Consider the following 20,653-nt stretch of genomic DNA (forward strand, 5'->3'; position numbering starts at 1 on the left):
TATCTGAGCCAGAAGTGGCCAAACACCACAGGTACTGAAGCAGAAATCTGGAGAGCTGCTATGGATGTCAAACCCCTGAACCTTCTCTGGCAATGAGCAGCCAGAGCTGTTTGGGGCACTAGCACTCATGCTAGGAAATGAGAGAGGTTTTTATTTGGTTTTCTATGAACGTAGACATTAACTTCTACTGGGCTGTTTGCATTAGGTTAATATTTCTGTAGTGTACAGGTGTTAACAGGAGCTGTGAGTGTCTGCTGTCTGTCTCCAGCCCCGCGCAGAGCAGAGTGTGGCGCTGTAAATATTAGCCCAGGCAGAGCAGTGTTTGCACAGCCCTCCCGCGTGCTGCCTCCCGCAGCAGTACTCCCAGAGTACTCCTTACACGTGGCGCGGGCTCGGCTGCCAGAGCCGCGGCATCTTCTGCATCGCGCAGTAGCACGCTCTGGCTTTGACTCAAGAAGGGTTGTAGAGATCAAAGCCTGAAAAAAGCGGCAGAAGCACCAGTGTGCTATAATCTTTGTAAGATTAGTACTACCCCAAATGAGGTACAACTAAGTAACTCGGCACATACTGCAAACGAAATACTTGCTTGGTCAAACCCACTCCTCGCTGGCTGCCGCAGTCGCAGATGGAGAGGAGAAACGCCCAGCACATCACTGGATCTGCTCCTTGCTTTAATACGGCGATACACAGTCATTTCAGAGGGAAACCAATGATTTGTGCTCTCGGTGTGTTCAGAAGGGTCCCCCGGTAATGGAAAGGGCTGTTCACTGCTGTTGATCTGAACAGAAGAGGAAACTGGAACTATCCTCCTGCAGATACTGAAGGGATCTTCCTGCCCCCAGAGAGAGGAATAACTCGTGCGGAAACAGTACCATCACAGTGGATGGATGTCTCGTTTCAACAGAGGATGCTGCGTGCACCTCACACAGGCTATGATAAGACATAACACGGATGTGGCCTGCCATGTGTGCAAACCTGCTGAATGAGTTCTTAATGTGTTAGAGGAAAACCTTCATGCCCTGTGTCGAGTCCTGCAGAGCCTGAGAGTGGTATGAAGAAGACAAACTGTGATGGCTCCAATGAATTTCAAGAACATGAGGTTTGATACTAGTATTTTCCAATAGAGGCAGCTGGATTGCACTGCAAGGACCAGAGGATCCAGACTCACGAATGATAAAACAAAAATGAAAAGCAAAGTAAGGCAGTATTCTCGGGGGGAGGTGGGGCGGTGAGGGGAGGAAGTGTACCAAGCTGCGCTGGTGATGCTGCCTGTAGCACAGCGGGACGGAGAGAGAGTTCCTACGACTGCTGTAAAAGCAGTTGCTCTCTTTGGCTGATGATTCTCAGTGTAAGAGTCAAAACCACAAAATCTCCACGAGGACAAAATACTAACGATAGAACAGGCAATGCAAACCTGTTGCCTGTTCACCTCGCATACAGCTGTCCTCTTCAATCTCAGTGGATGTCAGGCAGAGCAGCACCTTTCTCCAAGATGAAAAGCAGAGGAAGATGGCTCATTCCCAGGTCAGAGCACATCTTCGTGGGATTCAGCAGAAAGGAACTGCAGCTCTGTAATAACATTGGCTCTGGTTCTGTAAGGTAACTGATTACCTACTTGACCCTGACAGACTACTTTACTGAATGGTTCCCTCAGCTCGTTTGCAGTGACAGCCCATCACTCATGTACGTGCAGGGATGACACCCTCCAACCAGTTGCGGAGCAGCAAACTCTCTTTAGACACTGGGAAAAGAGTGTGATCCCATGAATGTGACTGCCTAACTCTGGACTCAAAGAATTTGCATGCAAATTGACTCCCTGGATGAGTTTGGGCAACTCTGTGCCTCTGGTAACAGTTCTCACGAGCTTGTGTTTAAGTATTCGAGTGATGGTACACTGCCCAGGTACTGCTCAGCCTTATGAATGGTCCGGCGCTTACCGCAGGAGGTGTTGACATGATGCTATGGACAAATCTGCCAGGACAAGAAGGAAAGGAACAAAGTGTCCAATTTTTCCATGTGTTTAATCTCCATGCAACCTTGATGCACAAGGTTAACACTTCAATTTTGGGTAAAACAAAATATTGGCAAAGATCTGACAAGACTTTACTTACTACGAGCCTTAGTCACATATCCGTTTCATCACAGGACCTGCTGACATCGCTAACCCCGAAGCAGCCAGGACCTATGTGAACTTGCAAAGAGCAAAAAAGATACTATAAACCATGGAACTGGTGCTAAAAGCTGAGGAAATCAGATCAGAGTTGATCACCGTTTCTGCAGCTGTTTGAGAAGGTCAAAGGCCTGGGCCTTGCACCAAATTAGAGAAACTGATTCCTGAGACATGATACATTACACTGGAGATGACCCCCATAGGTCAAAGCTGGCCTATACAATTTCAAATGGAAAGAGTGATGAAAGCTCTGGTCATGAGAGTGGTTATTATCCAACTCCCTGAGACGTGCAACGAGGTTACAGTGCGGCTCTGCGTGTGCGCGGAGGGGGGATAACCAAATAACCTGTATGTCGTGGGTCCCAGGCAAAGACACATATAAGCATGCAAAAATGGAGAAAGGGACCGTCCCACTGCAGTCGCAGGCTGGGATGACCAGCGAAGCGCAGGGAATTGGCCAGCCCTTCACCAGACGTTAAGCTGGGGCTCCTCTACTTGGCCACTTGCCGAGGCAACCCGAAAACCCCGCGGCAGCATTCAGCTTTAATGTGGAAGGAGGAATCTTCCCTTTCCTTTTTTAACTGCTGCAAGCGTAATTCAAAGCTGAGTTAATGAATCATTTCGGTGGGCTTTGGGTGAAGATTTAGAAGCACAGAATCAGAAAAACAGTCTGGAAAGGAACTTGAAAGATCCTCTAAACTACTCTCTCGTACCAAGCCGGACTGACCTGTCTGGAGCTGTTCTGAAAGATCCCCAGTACATGTCATCTCTTCTTTTTCTTCCCTCCCCACAAAAGTTGTTGTCCTATTGCAGAAGAAATTGTATTGGTCCTTGACAAATCCGTCTAGTAGGCAAATAGCAAGCCTGGTATTTTCCACATGCTAACAGACTGTTTATGCATTCCAGAATTTTCCCAGAGCTTGAAGTTAAGACTAATTACTTATATTCTTTCCTTTCTCAAGGCACACACACCGTTTTCTCTTCTCCAGGCTTTTCTCCTGTGAGATGCTGGCTATCAATTCACTGAGTTTACTGAAATCTGTCTTTGCTTAGAAGTGTAAAAACAGCAAAATAGAAACAACAGACTGAAGACCACAGACTGACAAGCACTACCATCCAAATTGCCCTTCACATTCGTGTTCTCAAAAAGCTGTACCTGTCGGGTACAACCAGGTCTAGCAGAGCTTCCCCTCCTGTGGCCGTCGTCATCTGCTGCACCAAGCAAGCCAGTAACACGGTCCACAAACCTACACTACCGCTGCCCCGTAATGAAGCACACCGGGGCAGCCGTGATCTCCCACTGCTGTGCCCTGCATGGGGCCGGCCTGGACACAAATGGTAGTGCCCAGTTTTCTTCCCTTTCAACGATCACTCACGTTGCTTAGGAAAGGTTCTCCCACAGTCTCAAAGCAAGTATACCAAACCGTGATGTACAAGACATCTCCTCTTCTTCTCCTGCCTCACAAGTTGCACACTACTATAGTAATATTCCAGCTATACTCATCATCCAAACAGATCTCTACGGTGCCACAGTTATAATTTGGATCACGATTAAAAGCCTTCAGATCCACTTGTTTATTCTTATAATTTCTCACAAAAACATAGAGAAGTTCACAGGATCGAGCCACTTCTTGTTTGTTTTTTTTTTCATGTTGTCATTATAAGTAAACCTCTGCTCCCAGTTTTTCTCCAGTGTAACTGCTCCGTTTCCTCCTCCTGAATGGTAACTGCAAACAATTCACTACAAAGCTAGAAAGCCTCCGTCCCATCCACCATTTTCCTTAAGCTCCTCCAACTACTAGACTTTGATCAGACTTCGAGCCATGGTGAGAAGGATTTTTCTCTCCTCCTTCAGCCTGCAGTTAAGAGTCTCCAGTGTTTGTGGACAATTTGTTCGCCTGCAGAAGAATTCTCTCACAGCAGCAGTAAGCAGTAAGCTGAAGGACTAACTTTTTTCAAAACACGAGAGGGGGCACCACTGAATCGGATTGTGAATACTTAACGTGTTTGCACAACTATTACCCTTTTTGTTGGTCTTTTGGGGCAGAAGGGGTCGGTCTCTACTTGCGCAATCGGCCAACAAAAGATTTGCCTCATTTTCATATGCTAACATTTGACGTGCACATCTGGGGCTGTTACTTTTTCGCATTGGTTAATTTGACCTTAGGACGCAAACTAAAAAGAAGGATCTGTTCAAAAAGCAGCGCAGCTGCCTAAATGCTGGAAGGCTCTCGGAAATGCCACCCTTCGTGTGGGCACAAACAGCCCCACCACGGCGGAGGCATCAACAGGGCAGGTACTGGAATGAGCCCCTTCACAAGAGAGCCGTCCAGAAGGGGCCGGACGCTCCCGCACCCCTCCTGCGGACCGAGGGGGCACCGGGGAACAGATTCAAAAGTCAGTGCCCGCCGGGAACGACCCCTCTGGTTGAGACTGTCTCTCTCTTACCGAATTCCGCCCCTGCGGGTGCTCCTCGCCGAGCGACCGCAGCTTTGCCCCCAGCGATAGGGCGTCCTGTGCATCGACGAACAAAACCCAACCAACCAACCACCCACCCAACCACCCACCCAACCACCCAACCACCCACCCAACCGTGTTCCACGACGCCGTTCACCACCGCCCCTTCGACCCCCTCCGCGCACCCCCGCGTCCCTGCGCTGCCCGCGGCTCCTCGGCCGCTCCGCCGCCCCCCTCTCCCGAGCCCCCCCGGTCCGGGTGCGGGTGCGGGGGGGCCGCGGGGCGGCGCTCGCCGCCCGCACCTCGACGGGGCGGGCGGGGGCCGCGCCGGGCAGACGGCGCCGAGCCCGGACCGGGCGCAGCATGTGAGCGAGCGGCGGCCGCAGAGCGCGGAGCGACCGAGCGACAGCTCCGGCTGCGTCTCCGTCATGGGGCTCGCCCTGCTCCTGGGGCTGCTCCTCTGCCGAGCCGGTAACGGGGCGCGGGCGGCGGGCGGGGCGGGCGCGGGGCGCGGCGGGGCGGGCGGGGGGACACGGCTGCCGCCCGCTGCCCGTCTGTGCCGCCACCGGCGCCGGGCCGCCGTCCCGAGCGGGAAGGGCGAAGTGCCGCTCCGAGCCGGGACGGGAATCGCAAAGGCGGCGGTGAGCGACGGGGTAGGGGGGGGGGGGGGGGAGCCCCGGGGGGACGGCGGGGGCGCAGGAGCCCGGGGCTGCGAACCGTCCCCCGCTGCGCCCCCCTGCTCGGAGCCCGCTTCGGTGCCCCCTGCCGCCCCCCGCCCCCCCGAGAGGCCGAGGGCGCCCCGGGGGCTCCGTCTGCGCGGACCGGCACAGGCGCCGCCGCCGCCGGGGACAGAAATGCGCCTCTCCAGCCCGCGCCTCGTGCGGTCCCCGGGGCTGACGGGACCAGAAACACAAACGGGGCGCTGCTGCGGAGCGGCCGCAGACCCCGGCGATGGGCTGTCGGTGCTCTGCAGTCAGGAGGAGCCGCAGCCGCGGAACGTGGCAATGACGGCTGTAAAAAGGGGCTGTCGCGCCGCCACCTCGGTAGCACTCGCAGCCACGGGATTACAGTAGATTTCCCTCAATTTCCCATGTCCAAATACTAATGCTGCTTTGATAACTGTGCTTAATTAGGAAAGGTTTCCGTTCTGCAACGATCCCCTCTATCAGTAGCGTGGTGCGCCAGGGCCAGCAAAATAATACATATATACATGACAGGACGTGGAGCAAAAAGGGAGAATAAAGGAGTATTGTATTACCTATGCCCTTTTTCTAAGGTACAAATAATCATCGTCTGCGAATGGATTGTTTTAACTTTTTTTTTTTTTAAAGCTACAGAAGGGACTCCCATACACATGCATCTTTAACGCGGTCTGCAACCTGGGCCAGGGGTCTAGGAAGGAATTAGCTTTCTCATTCTTTCACATTATTATCTGGAATACTAAGACAAGGTTTTAGAAAAACGAAGCAACATGTCAAGTATTAGGGCTTAAGACAACGCATAACTATTAAATGATGTCTGTAGAGGAGGACTGGTTTAAATTTGAGCTTTACAGCAGCTTCACCAGAAGCATCTGGTACAGACCTGTGGCAGAAACACAGTCCTCCTACTTACACCCAGCTCTGCTCTAGCCTGGCAATTACCGTATCACTTTAAAGTTTTAAAAATGCCACTTCAAGCTCAGGTGGTTGCTGAGCAGGATTTGTAAGGCAAGGAAAACAAATCCCGTCCTGTTGCAAACCTCCCACAACAGCAGCTGCAAGCCAGTGCTGGAGATGGGATGCTGGGGAGATGGTACTTTGGTCCGGCCTGGCGGGGTAGATCAGTTCGCTGATGTTCATTAAGGTTGTGCCTATGTGTAAGGCGCAACCAAAACCCACTGTGCTGCGTACAAAGCATTTCTGATGAGAGATTTGTTTTCCAGGGAGCTTAAAAGTCATACAGTCTCTTCGTAACAGCCAGGTGAACAAAGTACAGCAAGTTGCTAGAAAAGCAAAGAAATTTGTACAAGTGCAACAGAGACACCGGATAGTATTACTGGGCTGCAGAAAAAGTAGAAGGTTTGAGAAGCAGCCTAGCATAGAATTATGCAGCCTACTGCTTACAGCAAATAAACTGGTGAAGCCAGCAAAAGTAAGCGAGAGAACAAATTAGATGGTGAAGATGGTATATACCAGGTAGTATGAGCTGTATCAAGATTTCTTCTCTAATCTGTAGTGAAGGCAGACTGAAATACTAATAGTACCACTGCACCTGCCGAACAAGAGAAGGGCAGGTAAGATTATGTACCCAAAGAACATTAAAGGTAGGTGTAAGGCTCAGCACAGTCATTTCCTAAAACCAGCCAAGCAATGTTGTTCTGAAGGGAAGAAACATACTAGCCTATATATAAACTTTATTAGCAAACAGTCTTGTTCCAGGTCTTCATTGTACTTGTACCGTCAACACACAGATTCATATACTACAGAAATGAAGAAAGATTATGGACTGAGTTCACGTACCTGTGACAACATAATGCTACGTATCACCCCAGTATTACCCTCAGGAAACAACAGTCCATATAAAAAAATTAAAAAGCTGAAAAAAGTCTAGTTTTAAATATTATATTGTTAAATAGATTATTGAATACTTCCATATAAGGTCGTGCATGTGTGTGTGTATATATATAAGTAATCAGTGCACGTGTTGTGCACACACACACAGATAGCCAAGAGTTCACAACCAACAAACAGATGAAAGCTGGCAGGCCAAGCCTGCACCCCAGAGTTTTTGGCAGGGGTTTCAGGGACTGGGTTCTGTATTCTTAAATTGATTGTTTACCAGCACTTCTATGTGAAACTACTTGGCATCTTATGTTAAGGATTTCTTCTACGATGCAAAAAGCCTGCATTCTTATTCTTAAATTTCCAAGCTCAGTACAGTAATTGTTTTTACACCCTACAAATGGCTTTCTCAGTACATCTCTTAATGACCGGTATATACTTTAGCAATGGCAACAGCACTGACTCACAGCACACAGGGTGGTGTTGCTATGTGCTGATTGCGCTGTGGTTTTCGTTACCCAGATAGTAGAGCTTCAGAGCAAGCCTCAGCAGCGCCAAGGTTTCCATAGGGATTTAATACTCCATAAAATACAGAGCCATCCCTGATCCTGGCCAAGTTGAAAGAGTTAAGGGTGATAATAAAAGGTTTTATTAAACAAAGTTGGTTTTGAGACTTTTCTTTACCCTTCACTCTTTCACGCATTAATACTCAGCCTTTTGTTTCTAAATGGAGACGGCTCTTGTCCCTTACTGCTCCATAGGAAAGACCCCAACCAGTTCTGCCTCTCGCGAGGAGTCCTTACTGCACATGGGACGCCTACAGGACGATGACGAGGTGCCAGTGTGGCACTCGTAGGAACTGTAATCCTAACAGTCTTCTCCCTGCTCGAGCAGGAGACCTGCTGGCCCTGCCGAGGAGTGACTGCATAGCGGCAGAGCAGCTGTGCCTCTCCGACGCCTCCTGCAATGGTACCTACAGGACCCTGGAAAACTGCGCCCTGGCCAAGACTCGCCTCCTTCCCCTGGACCGCGACAGCAGGGTCAGATGTCTGAATGCAGAGCTAGACCTGGGAAACAGCTCTTTGCTGCACTGCAAGTGCCACCGGCGCATGAAGAGACAGGAGCACTGCTTACGCGTTTTCTGGACTGTTCACTCCAGCATGACAGATGGTGAGATGAAATAATGTGAATTTACAGGGTACTAGTAAGGCTCGGCCCTGCCCCCCATCTGAAAACAACTGCAAAAGGCCACTTCCCAGCACTGCGGGTATCACTTTGGAACCACGTCTCCTCGCAAGGAGGAGTCAGTACTGCCCTGATTGATAAGCAGAGAAAACTGATCTGCTCTGGGACCGGCCCTTCAGATACACCAGGGTCCCTAAGAAACAAAGATAGCTGCTCTGAGACAGATTTAGTGCCGTGAAAACCACCTCAAAATGGTCACCCTGTCCGTCACTGAAATCGGATGTGCGATTATGACACGCACTGTAACGGCATCCTTGAGCACGCTGCTGCTTCCCAGCTTCAGCGGGATGCTTCTACCCGGCCTCCCGCTAAAGGCCGCCCGTGCTGCCCATCTCCTCACCAGTACTGAAAAACCCCGATGACAGCACAGACCAAATTCTGGCCGGAGCAGATCTGATGACAAATGTAACGCTCTTTTTACACGGTAACACCTTTGTGTCTCCAGCAGAACCATTCTTGGCATTTGGCTTTGAGCAAGACAGAGCATCTCTGAACTCCAGCCTGAGGAAACAGCCGGGCACAAATAAGAAAAAAAAAAATCAATTAAAAAAAAGGCAGCATTTCTCCCACTGCTTAAAATATCTTCTATCTTGCCTAGGTTATTTCAATTTGGAGACCTCTCCCTATGAGAATCCAGCAAATGAAGAACACTGGAAGACAGATTATAATAAACTGGCAGCTCTGTTATCAGGTAAGGATTGTAACGGTTACACGATATAATGCTGCCCTTTCTTATCTTTCAGGGGCTGAAAATTATTAAGATGACCAATCTGGGGTAATGGTCCGTTTAATCAGAGGGACGCCTGCTCTGGATACTTGCCTAAATTTGCCTCCCCCAGCAAGGTCCAGGCCCGTGAAGCAGGGACTAACCCACACTGATGCGTTCTCCGAAACAAACACCCTACCGGGAACCAATAAAAAGTATGATTTTGTAACTAGTATAACTGCAATGTCATACTACAGGCACATATCGGGACTAATTTGCTTTGTTCTTTTTGGTGTTCCCAATCCGGCCATCAAGTAAGGGCTACTCCCGTTTCCATACCTGATCTTTTCTGGAGGCTTGCTTCATTGTTTCTGGGATTTTTTGCCTTTACAGGCTCACAGTTAGCAGGAGATGCAACAAATCCATGCCTGAAAGCAACTCACGTCTGTAACCTGAGCAAGAAGTGTGTGCGTCTGCGCACAGACTACGCCTCTATCTGCACCAAGGGAGCGGGAAGCGAGGACACGTGCGACCGTCGCAAATGCCACAGAGGGCTCAGGAATTTCTTTGAGAAAGTCCCTGAGGATTTCACCAAAAGGATCCTATTCTGTCCATGTCAAGATGAACTTTGTGGAGAACGACGCCGCAAAACTATTGTCCCTGATTGTTCCTTCCAGTATAACACCAAACCCAATTGCCTCTGGCTTCTGGACTCCTGCTTAGAAGACCATATTTGCAAGTAGGTTCAGCAGCAGTGGACATTAGCCAAGAGAAGAGAAGAGCATAGACGCTGATAGTCTCCTTTTCCTTCCTACAGATCCCGACTGGCTGACTTCCAGCAGAATTGTCAACCAGCAGACACGTCTCCAGATGGTTGCTCCCAGCACAACCACGCTGCATGCCTGCAGGCGTACATGGGGATGATTGGTAAGTGATGCCCACAGAAACATACAGGGTGGATGCTTTCAGGCCACAAACTTGCAGGCACACTCTGATGCTGGGAAGGACCACCTGGCTCTCTGGCAGGAGATGGTGCTCAGTCTACCAATGAATATACCTTAACCTAATTGACGCTAGTGCTCCCTCTTGCTTCCGAGGTAAATGCGGCCCAAAGAGAGCTCTTCCATTTATTGCGCTCCTTTGTCCCATCCTCTGCTGTCAAATCAGCGGCACTTGCCTGACATTTCTGAACACCCGCTTGCCTCATCAGCTGGCGCAAAGTGCTGTGAACGCCTGACCACCGGGGCTCTGTGCCTGCAGGAACCAAGTTGTTCCGCTGCAGGAGTTGCGTCCCATCACAGCAGTGATTAGACAGGACGGTCCCTCGATGCCGGACGGTTGGAGTCCTGATGGTTTGTGAGTACTGCACACGCCGTCTTCTGAGAGCCGGTCAGAGCAAGGCCCTACCAGCTCTTAGAAGGGAGGTCGTCTGTGGTTTTGGGCATTTGCTGCCAACCTGCTAGTACTTTTTCAGCGTGGCTGTAAAGAGGCACAATATCTCAGAAGCTGTAAATCTGGACTATGCCTTCTGGTTTTCCAGATGGCTTTGCTGTTTTTGTGCTGGATGAACTCCGGCTGAGTGGCACACTACAGGTGTGAAGCGTTGGTTTGGCCACACAGCGCTGACACCTACACAAGACGTAAGAGAGAGCGCCTTTTGCTGCCGTGTGCCACCACTGCCGTTGAGTCCCTGCAGGTGCTTCACATCCTTCAGTGCAATGCTTCGGTTGTCAGTACACCTCACCGTCAGGTTGCCTGAGCCGGGGGTAGCAATCGCCACCCTTCCTCACGGCCCAGCAGAGCTCACGTAGATTCCCCAGCCCTGGGCCACCCCACGGGGCTCCAGACCTCTCCTGGGAAGGCTGCTGCCTCCAGGGCAGCGCTCCCTTCAGTACACCAGGACTCATGAGGCTTCCTGCATTTGGTGAAGTAAATCCTGATTCCCGTTTCTGGGGGGTTGGGACAGGCACGCCCATGACACCCAACTACGTCAGTAACTCCAGCGTGGAGATCTCCCTGTGGTGTACCTGTGAGAGCAGCGGCAACCAGAAGGAGAAGTGTGACCAGATACTCGGCATGTTTGAGAGCAACAAATGCCTTGGTAAGCATCAGTTGTGAATCAGAGAAACAGCTCAGCACAGGGAAATTCAAATCCTGTTGATCTCAAGATCCTACATTGCACTGCTCTTGTGTGTAGTTCTGTCGTCTTCTGCAGTGTCCCTGTGATCTCCTGTCCAACCTATGGAACCAGCCTGGATCTGCTCTCAGAAGCATTTCTGTACCTTTTGGCAATACTTTCGTTCATCTCAAACACCATGAAGCTATTTCCAAACAGCATTCAAATGAAGGGGTTGCAAAAAAAAAAAAAAAAAAAATGCCAAGAGGGGTGGTCAGAGACGCTGTACCCACAGCAGTAACCACATCAGTGCACCGGGATGACGGGGTCTGGGCTCCCCGCCTCTCCTGGGCTCGCCTTTGGCCCTCACTTACGTGGTTGAGACAAGTAGCTCCCAACACAGCCGTTACTGGATTCAGCAGCATCGCAGTTACAAAAATCCTGTTACATACAACTATGTAATCCTTAGCCTGTATTTCTTTCATCTCCCTAGCATTTTAAAAACAGACCTTAATAAGATTTAAATATTTTATGTTTGTAAAAGCTTCCAAAGTATATGAAAGAAATTGGCATCATTAGATAAATTATTAATATTTAAACCTACTCCTGTTGTATAGAAAAGCCTTACACCCAGCACTATAGATACACCTACAACCTAAACATGCCATCTGAGATATCACATACCTGTCCCTGACAAAATAGACAGCTGGGAAAGTCCCAGAGGGACCCAGAGGTCCTCAAGTACAGCGCAAATTGGCTTTGCGCTCTGCTCAACCTCACAAGTAAACCCACAAGCTCACAGGCCATCCACTGAACACAGAACACGTATTTTCTAAGTCAAAGCCATACAGCCTGTGAGGCGTTTCCTAAAACGGCTCCCCAGGCCCCTGTTCACTGGACTCCAGGCTGCGCACAAGAAGAGCACAATAAGACTCTTACTTTGCTTCTGTTTGCAGAAAATACCATTTGGTCTCAAATGCACCTGAAGCAGACAGCTCTAGAAAGACAGGAAGACTTATTTTATTCATCTTCCCTAAACTTCCAAGGAGACAGTGCCAGCGCGGCTCTTGCTTCAGAAGTGTCCCAGGTAGGCATTGCTTTGTTGCCTTCACAACGCAGCGAGCCGAGCGGCCTAGAGACAGTAGTTGAAAAGCCTTGGATCTGGAAAGGTGTGATCTGGGGCGTGAAAGCGAGGGGTGCCACGTGCACGCAGCGCCCTGGGGCACTCGCCCTGAGCTGTTCCGTGCGCAGACGAGCGGAGATGGGCGGCCGTGCTGCCGGGCCACGGGAGTTCCTGCAGCCTCACGGTGGGGCTCGGAGCTGGAGGCTTGGCAGCCAGGTATTTGAGCATAAATGTGTAACTGGGATTCGTTCCTCCTTGTCGTTTCCTAGGTGGCTGAAGGGAAGACACAGCGAGACATCTCCGAGCACAGCAGTATGCCCATGGCCTCCTCCGTGTATTCTGGAGCTGCTATTTCTTGGCCGTCTCTGGCTCTGTTCCTGCCCCTGTTGCTGAGCCCACGTTAACTTGGCATAAGCGGCATCTTTCCTTCCCATATTATTAACCGCATTCCACATCCAGACTCCCACTACTGATTTACCTTTGGGAAACGGAAGGCTTACAGAAAAGAGGAACGGAACAGCCTTAACCCAGAACGGCAGCCACTGAAATCCTCCCTGCAACTTGCACCCACTGTCCCCGAGTCAGTTTGCACTGAGCTCTGCAGATGTGGTGCCCACATCTGCCTTGTTAGCGTTCTGCGTAACAGTCAGGCTAATATTCCAGCGCAGTATCTTAAAACAAAGGTCTGAGCTCTGTCAGAACTTGAGCAGGGTTCAGTTTCGGACTGCAGGGAGGGACCTGACACGGCGTGTCCTACCACCCCACCTTCTGGCGCTCTTCCTCAGGCATACGATCACAGACTGGTCTGGGTTGGAAGGGACCTTAAAGCTCATCCAGTCCCCCCCTGCCCTGGACAGGGCCACCTCCCCCAGCCCAGGTTGCCCCAAGCCCCGTCCAACCCGGCCTTGAACACCCCCAGGGATGGGGCAGCCACAGCTTCTCAGGGCACCCTGCGCTGGGGGCTCACCGCCCCCACAGCCAAGAATTTCTTCCTGATATCTTATCTAAACCTCCCCTCTTTCAGTTTAAAACCGAGTGCTACAAGCGCTGGTAAAAAGTATCTATCTGTCTTATGATCCCCCTTTATATATTCAAAGGCCACAATAAGGTCTCCCTGGAGCCTTCTCTTCTCCAGGCTGAACCACACCACCTGTCTCAGCCTTTCTTCATAGGAGAGGTGTTCCAGTTCCAGCCCTCTCATCATTTTTGTGGCCCACCTCTGGACCCGCTTCAACAGGCCCACGTCTGTCTTGTGCTGGGCACGCCAGGGCTGGATGCAGGACTCCAGGTGGGATGGTGATGGGTAGAGTAGAGGGGCAGAATCTCCTCGCTCGACCTGCTGGCCGCGCTGCTGTTGATGCAGCCCAGGATATGATATGGCTTATGTCCAAGTCTTCATCCACCAGTAGCTCCAACTCCTTTGGCTGCTCCCAATCCATTCATCCCCCAGTCTGTACTGATATTAGGGGTTGTCCCAACCCAGGTGCAGGACCTTGCACTTGGCCTTGTTGATCTTCATGAGGTTCATGTGATCCACTCCTCAGCCCTGTCAAGGCAGAGGGTACAGCATACCATCCCGAAGACCAGAACTCCGCGCTCCAGGGTGGGTTGCAAGTTAAGCTCAGTAAACATACACATAAAGTCCCCGGTAAACAGCAGTTCTGGATTACTTTCAGTTCCCTTTTCAAATCCATTCTCTTAACTACATGAAAAATACCATCCCAGATCAAGGACGCTATACTACAGTTCCTCCTCTTGCCCCTTGCAGCATATATACATCTCTCTCATCCATTATCACGGCTAGCAACAGACTCGGGTTTTGTGGGTTAAGATGGATTTCTGTGCTCAACCCCAGTAAATTTAGTCTTACCTAGCAAAGTATGACCTTGCCTGGCCTCAGGACGAACCTTCTCAGTAACGCTTAGAGAATACTTATAGCTCATTGAAGCTGTAGTGACCACAAAGCCCCGGGGACATTCAGCTGCAAAAATTTCTGGAAGCTGCAACTACCTTGTACCTCTCCACACACTCCAGTGGTCACTGTCCCCTTCCACGCTGCCTGCCCAATCTCCTCCTCCTCTGCCAAGCTCCATTTCATGACCTGTTTATCCTGAGTGTAAACGTGTGCACTGTGTAACTGCTGTTATTTTGTGCTGCATTTGCCTGTTAAAACGTGGTGTTAAGTGAATATTGATTTCTGAGCATAGGTTAACAGTCCGCAATCAATTGCGTGCAAGAGTTGCCTCATCAGCCAGCCTGGGCTTTCAGGAGAGCGGCTCAAAGCAGCTCCTCTCTGCACACATCTGGTGCCGCCTGCTCATCCCGTGAGATACAGCAGAGCTGAACAGTATTATACCCAGCCAAGCGATATTACAGTCCCGAATAGATGCAGAACAGGTGGGTATTGCTTTTTACCCTGTGCTCTACCTGTTGCCAGGGGAGCACTAGCTAGGCAATTGTCCTTCTGCAGTGGTAATACTTCCATGTCCAATTCCAGCCTTCTCGTTACCTCCTGGGCAGGCAGGGCAGGGAAATCGCTGTGTGGAGCAGAACCACCTCTGCTGCACAGAGGAGCAACATGTTATTTCCACACAGTAGGAACAAATATCATGTCTTATTAATAGAGAGGAGTACGAATGCTGGTATCACTGATGACCTACTGAAATACGGCTATTTGGATCAAGAGGCAGCACTGTTTCCACACGTTTGCTACCATTCTTTAATGAAGACAGAGTCTGTGTTACAGTATTTTAATATCTACATTAGACCATCCTCCATATGGCAGGACTAGAAGCTTGTCAAGACTCCTGACTAGTGTAGTAGTGTCTGTCATCGCCAGAGTTTAGTGGAGAGCGTTTCTTTCCACTATTCTACAAATCAGCGACGATATTTGTGAGAGTAATGGAGTAGATTTCCCGGAGCCGTCTGTACCACACACACAGTGTACTGCATTCATCTTCGCTCGTCTGCGCTGTGACCTTTCCTCTTCCCCCACTTCAGCGCCCTGAGACAGGTTGATAGGGAAATAGGTATTAGCATTTTCTTGTTCACGTTCATGGCAGTGTGGACCTTAGCCCCTCACCCCTAAGAAGGTTATTGATTGCAATTGCAGCCTCCTGTCATGTCCTGGATCACACGGGAAAATGCTCGACGCTCAGACAAATCCTGCTCTAGACTGAAATTAAAGCAGAACATCTCCGTTCGTTTTTTTCTCCAAGTGTCCCACGTCTCTTTTGCATGTACATATGCACCCTTACATACACAGCTGCCTCTTTGTTCATCGGTAACTGCAAACAAAATTCACCTCTAAAGACACCTGCGTTCACAGGTACTCGCACTGCTGTGAGTACAAATCCAGCTTCACTTAGACTTTTTTAGCACCCGATCTCCAAACATCACAGTTATTCAGCTACGCAGCATACATGCATGCACACGGATAACCGCTACTAAGAAATGCCGTGCCAGCGTCAGTTCAGCTCAGCTCTGTTGGCACCGCCGATGTTCGGAGACTGGCACAGTTACCTAAAGCCATTCAGAACAGTTCTTACTAACCACACTACTGAGCAATTCGCAAACCCCCCTCAGTTTCTATTCCCCAGAAACCGGATTACAACATCCTGTGAGCACCTTTGGTCTAAGTACAAAAATAACCTAATAGAAATTCTCTACCCTGAAAGCCTTAACATTGAGCCCTCAGCAAGCATGCAAAAGGAGGGAACCTTCTAGTTGTAATGTAGATTATTTTTAAAACTGTAAAATAATGCCAAATCTCACTAATAAAACGTATCTTGCAACTCTAGCGGTCTCCTGCCTTCCTTCGCATTGAATAGAAGCGACACGCTTTGTCTCCTCCTGCTGAAGGCAGCACGGGAAAGAAATTTGAAGAACAGAGTTTGACAGAATCTCTTATAAAGGAATCTTAACAACTTTTGCAGCAATCGCTCTCTGTCGGGTACTTCAGACGTGGCTTCTAGAACTCTGACATCGCCTTAGATCCCTTAACGTGATCTAACGTAGCATTTACAAAGGGCAGAACGGTGCTTCTCCAGCAGCGAGCCCAGTCCCTGTGTTAGGCGAGTTGTTTCTTGTGCGACAAGTGAGAGACGCAATGCACGTTTCTTGCCCGAGGTCATAAGCAAGGTGTTGCCAGAGATAAGCCTTGAATTTGGAAGTCCAAAATTGTTGCGTCCTTGCCTCATTAAAATCACTCCCACTGCCTCCAACAAATGCATGTTTTGTAACACTCAAGTGACTGCAGTTTTCCTTTTAAAGGGGGCACAATATCTAACGCAGATGAAGAAAAATGAAGCTTTACTACAAACAGTCATTCCTGGCTACAGATGCCCGGCATGCCTCTTAAAACCCGTGAGCAGGAAAAGGTCACTTTGAGTTGACAACGGAACGCTACAGGTTCACACCTATAAAGAATGAGTATCTTTTTCAATACATCCTAAAAATCGCAAGTCACTCTGTTTGCTAAAACGGTAGGGAACTTTCCACAAGAACAAGAAAGAAAAGTTTCAAAGTGATGTTTGAGGTGCCCATGAACCAGACAAAGCTTTCGGGGACGACAGTGGCGAAGCGGGAGGCCACCCAGCGCCGCGGAGCCGGGCAGGACCACCCGGCGCTGCCCTGGCGTCAAACCCAGCCGCGCTTCTGCCGCGCCTCCCCCAAGGAAGAAGCGGTCACGTAAATGCGATCGGCGGCTGATCGCTGCTGCCTCGGGGACTTTGCAGCTGAACCGTTTTCCAGAGGAGGGAGGGTCGGCTGAGGCAGAGCGCAGTGTGGTCTCTAATGGAAGCTCTTCTTCCAGGCGACCAGCTCTCCTCCAGGAAGCCGCTGGGGTCCGGGTTTCTGGCAAACCCCAGGGCTGGCAGAGGTCAGGGATGCAGCACTTTCTCCAAGTGCCTTCATGGAAATAGCCCCGCACACTTTCCATTTACAGCTGATCACCTCCATTATCCCCAGGCTGGGAGGAGATGATCAGCGATTGTTAAGTGCTTGAATCAGACTAATAGCTCACTGCTAATTCCCCCAGTAATATGAATCTAAATTCCTGGTAAACAAACCGACTGCTTTTCACACACAGGGATGAATGCCAAAAGCCTAATATTAGAGCTCTGCAGCTAAAGCTTTTAGAGCAATCCTGTCCACTCAAAGATGTTTAATGACATTATATTATGTACTAAATAATTAGAAAATGAAGGCCCTCTTGGAATCAATGGGTTACTGTCTAATTATGATGAAAAAGGGGCTCTACCCTGTTTTAAACAAGTTTATACTAAAATGTTGTACCTGATAAATGGCACTGATAACTGCGTCTTTACCTTTGGGCAGAACACGGCAGCCATTTAGCTAGCACAAAATAATTGCGTGATTTTTGGCTCATCTTTCTTCTTATTGGTCCCACCTGTTTTCCTGTAAGGCATGAGATTCAGCTGTTCTTCCCCTCCCCCCATCAGAGGACAACATTTATTAAGCAACATTCAAATAGCTTATCCTGATGGAGAGAGAATCGTCTCTGCGTGGACAGAATCACCGAGTTCACACCACCAGAAGCTCGAAGAGCTGAGAGATGTAGACCGGAGCCTCCAGAAGCACTCTGCAAGAAGCACTGCTAGTGAGCTTGAGAACACGGGAGAAGATTCCGGTTATCTCTGTGTGTAGATAACAAGACTGAGAAGACGGATTATTTGACCGAATTAAACTAATTTAGTAAATTAGTTTTCAACTGAATTATATCTCAGCAACTCCTGATCAAAATAAAGAGCAAAAATATAGAAAAGCACTGAACAGAGCAATTGGAACTATGCCTCTAACAACTTTTATTCCACTTTCATTACACAACACACACACATATACTCTATTGCATACATCATCCCCTTGAAGATAGTGCAAGAATAAAACAGTTGCACGAGACTTCAGTCTTCTTTCTCCTGCCACAACCAGCTAGGATACCACACTCGCATCCAAAACTAAATTAAGGATTTTGTTCTTTATATTCCCGTCTTCCTCCTTCCACTATACTGTTCAGGTAAGGAAAACAGAAGTGTTTTCCTATAATGATGCTTCTTATTCTAACCTGTGTCCATTCCTACTCCTAACCTTTTGGCATTTGCTCAAGGAGGAACGTTACGCGGAGACGTCTGCATTGCAACACATACAGAGAGCCAAAATTAAAATTTTGTTTTCCAGTGACATATTCAGCAAGAAAAAGCTGCAAGCTGTTTTATAATGCTGGAATTGCTGTTGCAGATAAATTCCTCTGGCATCCACAAATGACTAATTTAAATTTCACCGAAATAAAACCATTTATTCCGTTACTGTGAGACATATAAATCATAAACAAATTTGTTCTCAGAAAAAACAAATATTATGTGACAGATCATCTATATGAACTTGTGACTGTGATAACAGGAGGTTCCTTGCAGTCATAACTCCCTAAACAAAGCAAATGGAAACTTTTCAAAACTGTTTTCTGCAATAATTGTCCTATTTTAGTTATTCTGGCCCTGTTATAATATGGGGCATTCCAATGGAACATAGAAAGGGTGTTTCCCCTCCGGATTTCTCTTAAAACATCTAGCACTCAACAGTTAAAAGCAGAAAACGTGTTTTCTTCTAGGAAAAGGACACTATTAAAAACAACCTGACTTCAAACCTACATGCCAGTTTAGAATCCTGCAGAGATTTCACCACGGGCACTTAAAAAAAAAAAAAGTCAAAGACTTTCAATAACTACAGGGTATCGGTTATAATTCAGTGCTTCCTTTTACCTAGAACTACAGGAAAATGGCACACGAGTCAGAATAATGGCAAATGTTTCTTCATAATGAGGCACGTTAATATTCCAGATCATGCACGCTGGATAATTCTGTTGTCTTTGCACCTACTATTGCTGTAGTCTCTTATGTGCTTGCAGATTCATACACAACTCGCTCAAGAAATGTTTTAATAAAGGGTGAGCAAAGTGCCACTGGACCCTCGTCCCTTTCACTTTTTTCCCACCAGTCTATCACTTAAATTACTTTTCCTTCTATTTAAGTTTGTCCATTAGATGCTGTCATTATAGGTCACTGACCCCCACCGCAAGGAACTGAAAATTCTTTAACCATCTACACAAAGTTACTTATTCTGCAGCTTTCCAAACCAGCAGGATTTGGTTGGTTTTTGTTGTGGTTTTTTTTTTTTTTTTTTTCTTCTTTTTCCTTCTCCCTAAAGAATCTTTTGATTAACTGAAGTCAATTTTGCTAAGTGCTAGTGGCTCTCAGAAGCTTGTTGTGTCAGTGATCCCCAGGGCTCCATTATGTTTTCAGGGCTATAAACCAGGAATTGCTCAGTCTTTTTGTAGAAATGTGAGATTAGCAGCTAATTCTTCCAGCCTCGAGCTCTTTGGATTTCACTCCCATCATTCCACATCAGAGCAAGTGTGTCTTATAGCAGTTCTAGCAGAAATTAGTTAGGAGATTTCCCATCCTTTTTCTCAATTTCAATCCAGCCCAGTGCAAAATCCTTAACCCACAAGTAGTCCAGGTCCTCAAATCCACCACACAAGTGATTGCTATTCTACATCCAGCTTGGAGCTGCAGTGCTATCACACCAGAAGCACACTTTCAGGGCACCGAACACTTCGTTCTTAATATGCAAATACAAATCACAGTGCAAATGGAACCAACCTGGGCCTGCAAATCACAGTGCAAATGCAAGTTTTAAATGTATTTTCAACACAGAAAGGCCCCTGGAGAGACACTATGACTTCTCATGAAGGAATTTACTAAGAAGTTGGGAGTTCAATCTCAGCTCTCTCTCCCTCTACAGGGCTGAAACACAAACACTGGAAGCTCAGGCTTCGTTCTCAAGAATCGGCAAGCTACATACTCCATCTGCTAAATCAGGCACAATGAAATGGTGAGGAAAGGGAAAAGCCGATCAATTTACTAGATGATTGCCAATTTATTTTTGAGCAATCTCAGTTAGTAGATCTCACCAGAAATCCTACTATTATTCATGATACCAAAACTCAGGTATCCACCTGAGTCTGTATTTTAATTCAGATTTTCAAGCATGACCTTTCAGTTCAGAATCCAGTTGCCTATATTAAGGCATAACATTTCCAAGATGCAGTCTAACACCCTGTTTTAAGGCCCAAATAATTTTTTTTCTTCAGATGTCTCTTATGTTTTAGTTCTGAATATGTCCTCAATCAGCGATGCCACACAGACGCAAGTAAGAATGGTCTGCACACTTGCTAATGTAATAATTCGCTGCTGCTTTTGACATAAAGTTCATATAA

General features: G+C 48.3%; 1 protein-coding gene across 1 annotated transcript; it reads left to right on the forward strand.

The window, feature by feature from the left end:
• Window positions 1-5,055: 5,055 nt before the first annotated feature.
• On the forward strand, window positions 5,056-12,764 carry GFRA3 (GDNF family receptor alpha 3; the record flags this gene model as incomplete). The annotated part of the gene is made up of 8 exons (XM_082489948.1): window positions 5,056-5,098; window positions 8,065-8,340; window positions 9,014-9,106; window positions 9,515-9,860; window positions 9,939-10,048; window positions 11,088-11,222; window positions 12,194-12,324; window positions 12,630-12,764. The coding sequence occupies 8 exons, from the start codon at window positions 5,056-5,058 to the stop codon at window positions 12,762-12,764; spliced, it is 1,269 nt and encodes a 422-aa protein (XP_082346074.1).
• Window positions 12,765-20,653: the final 7,889 nt, after the last annotated feature.

The sequence above is a fragment of the Vanellus vanellus genome (assembly GCF_965231255.1).
Source record: "Vanellus vanellus genome assembly, chromosome: 13".
Lineage (NCBI taxonomy): Eukaryota > Metazoa > Chordata > Aves > Charadriiformes > Charadriidae > Vanellus > Vanellus vanellus.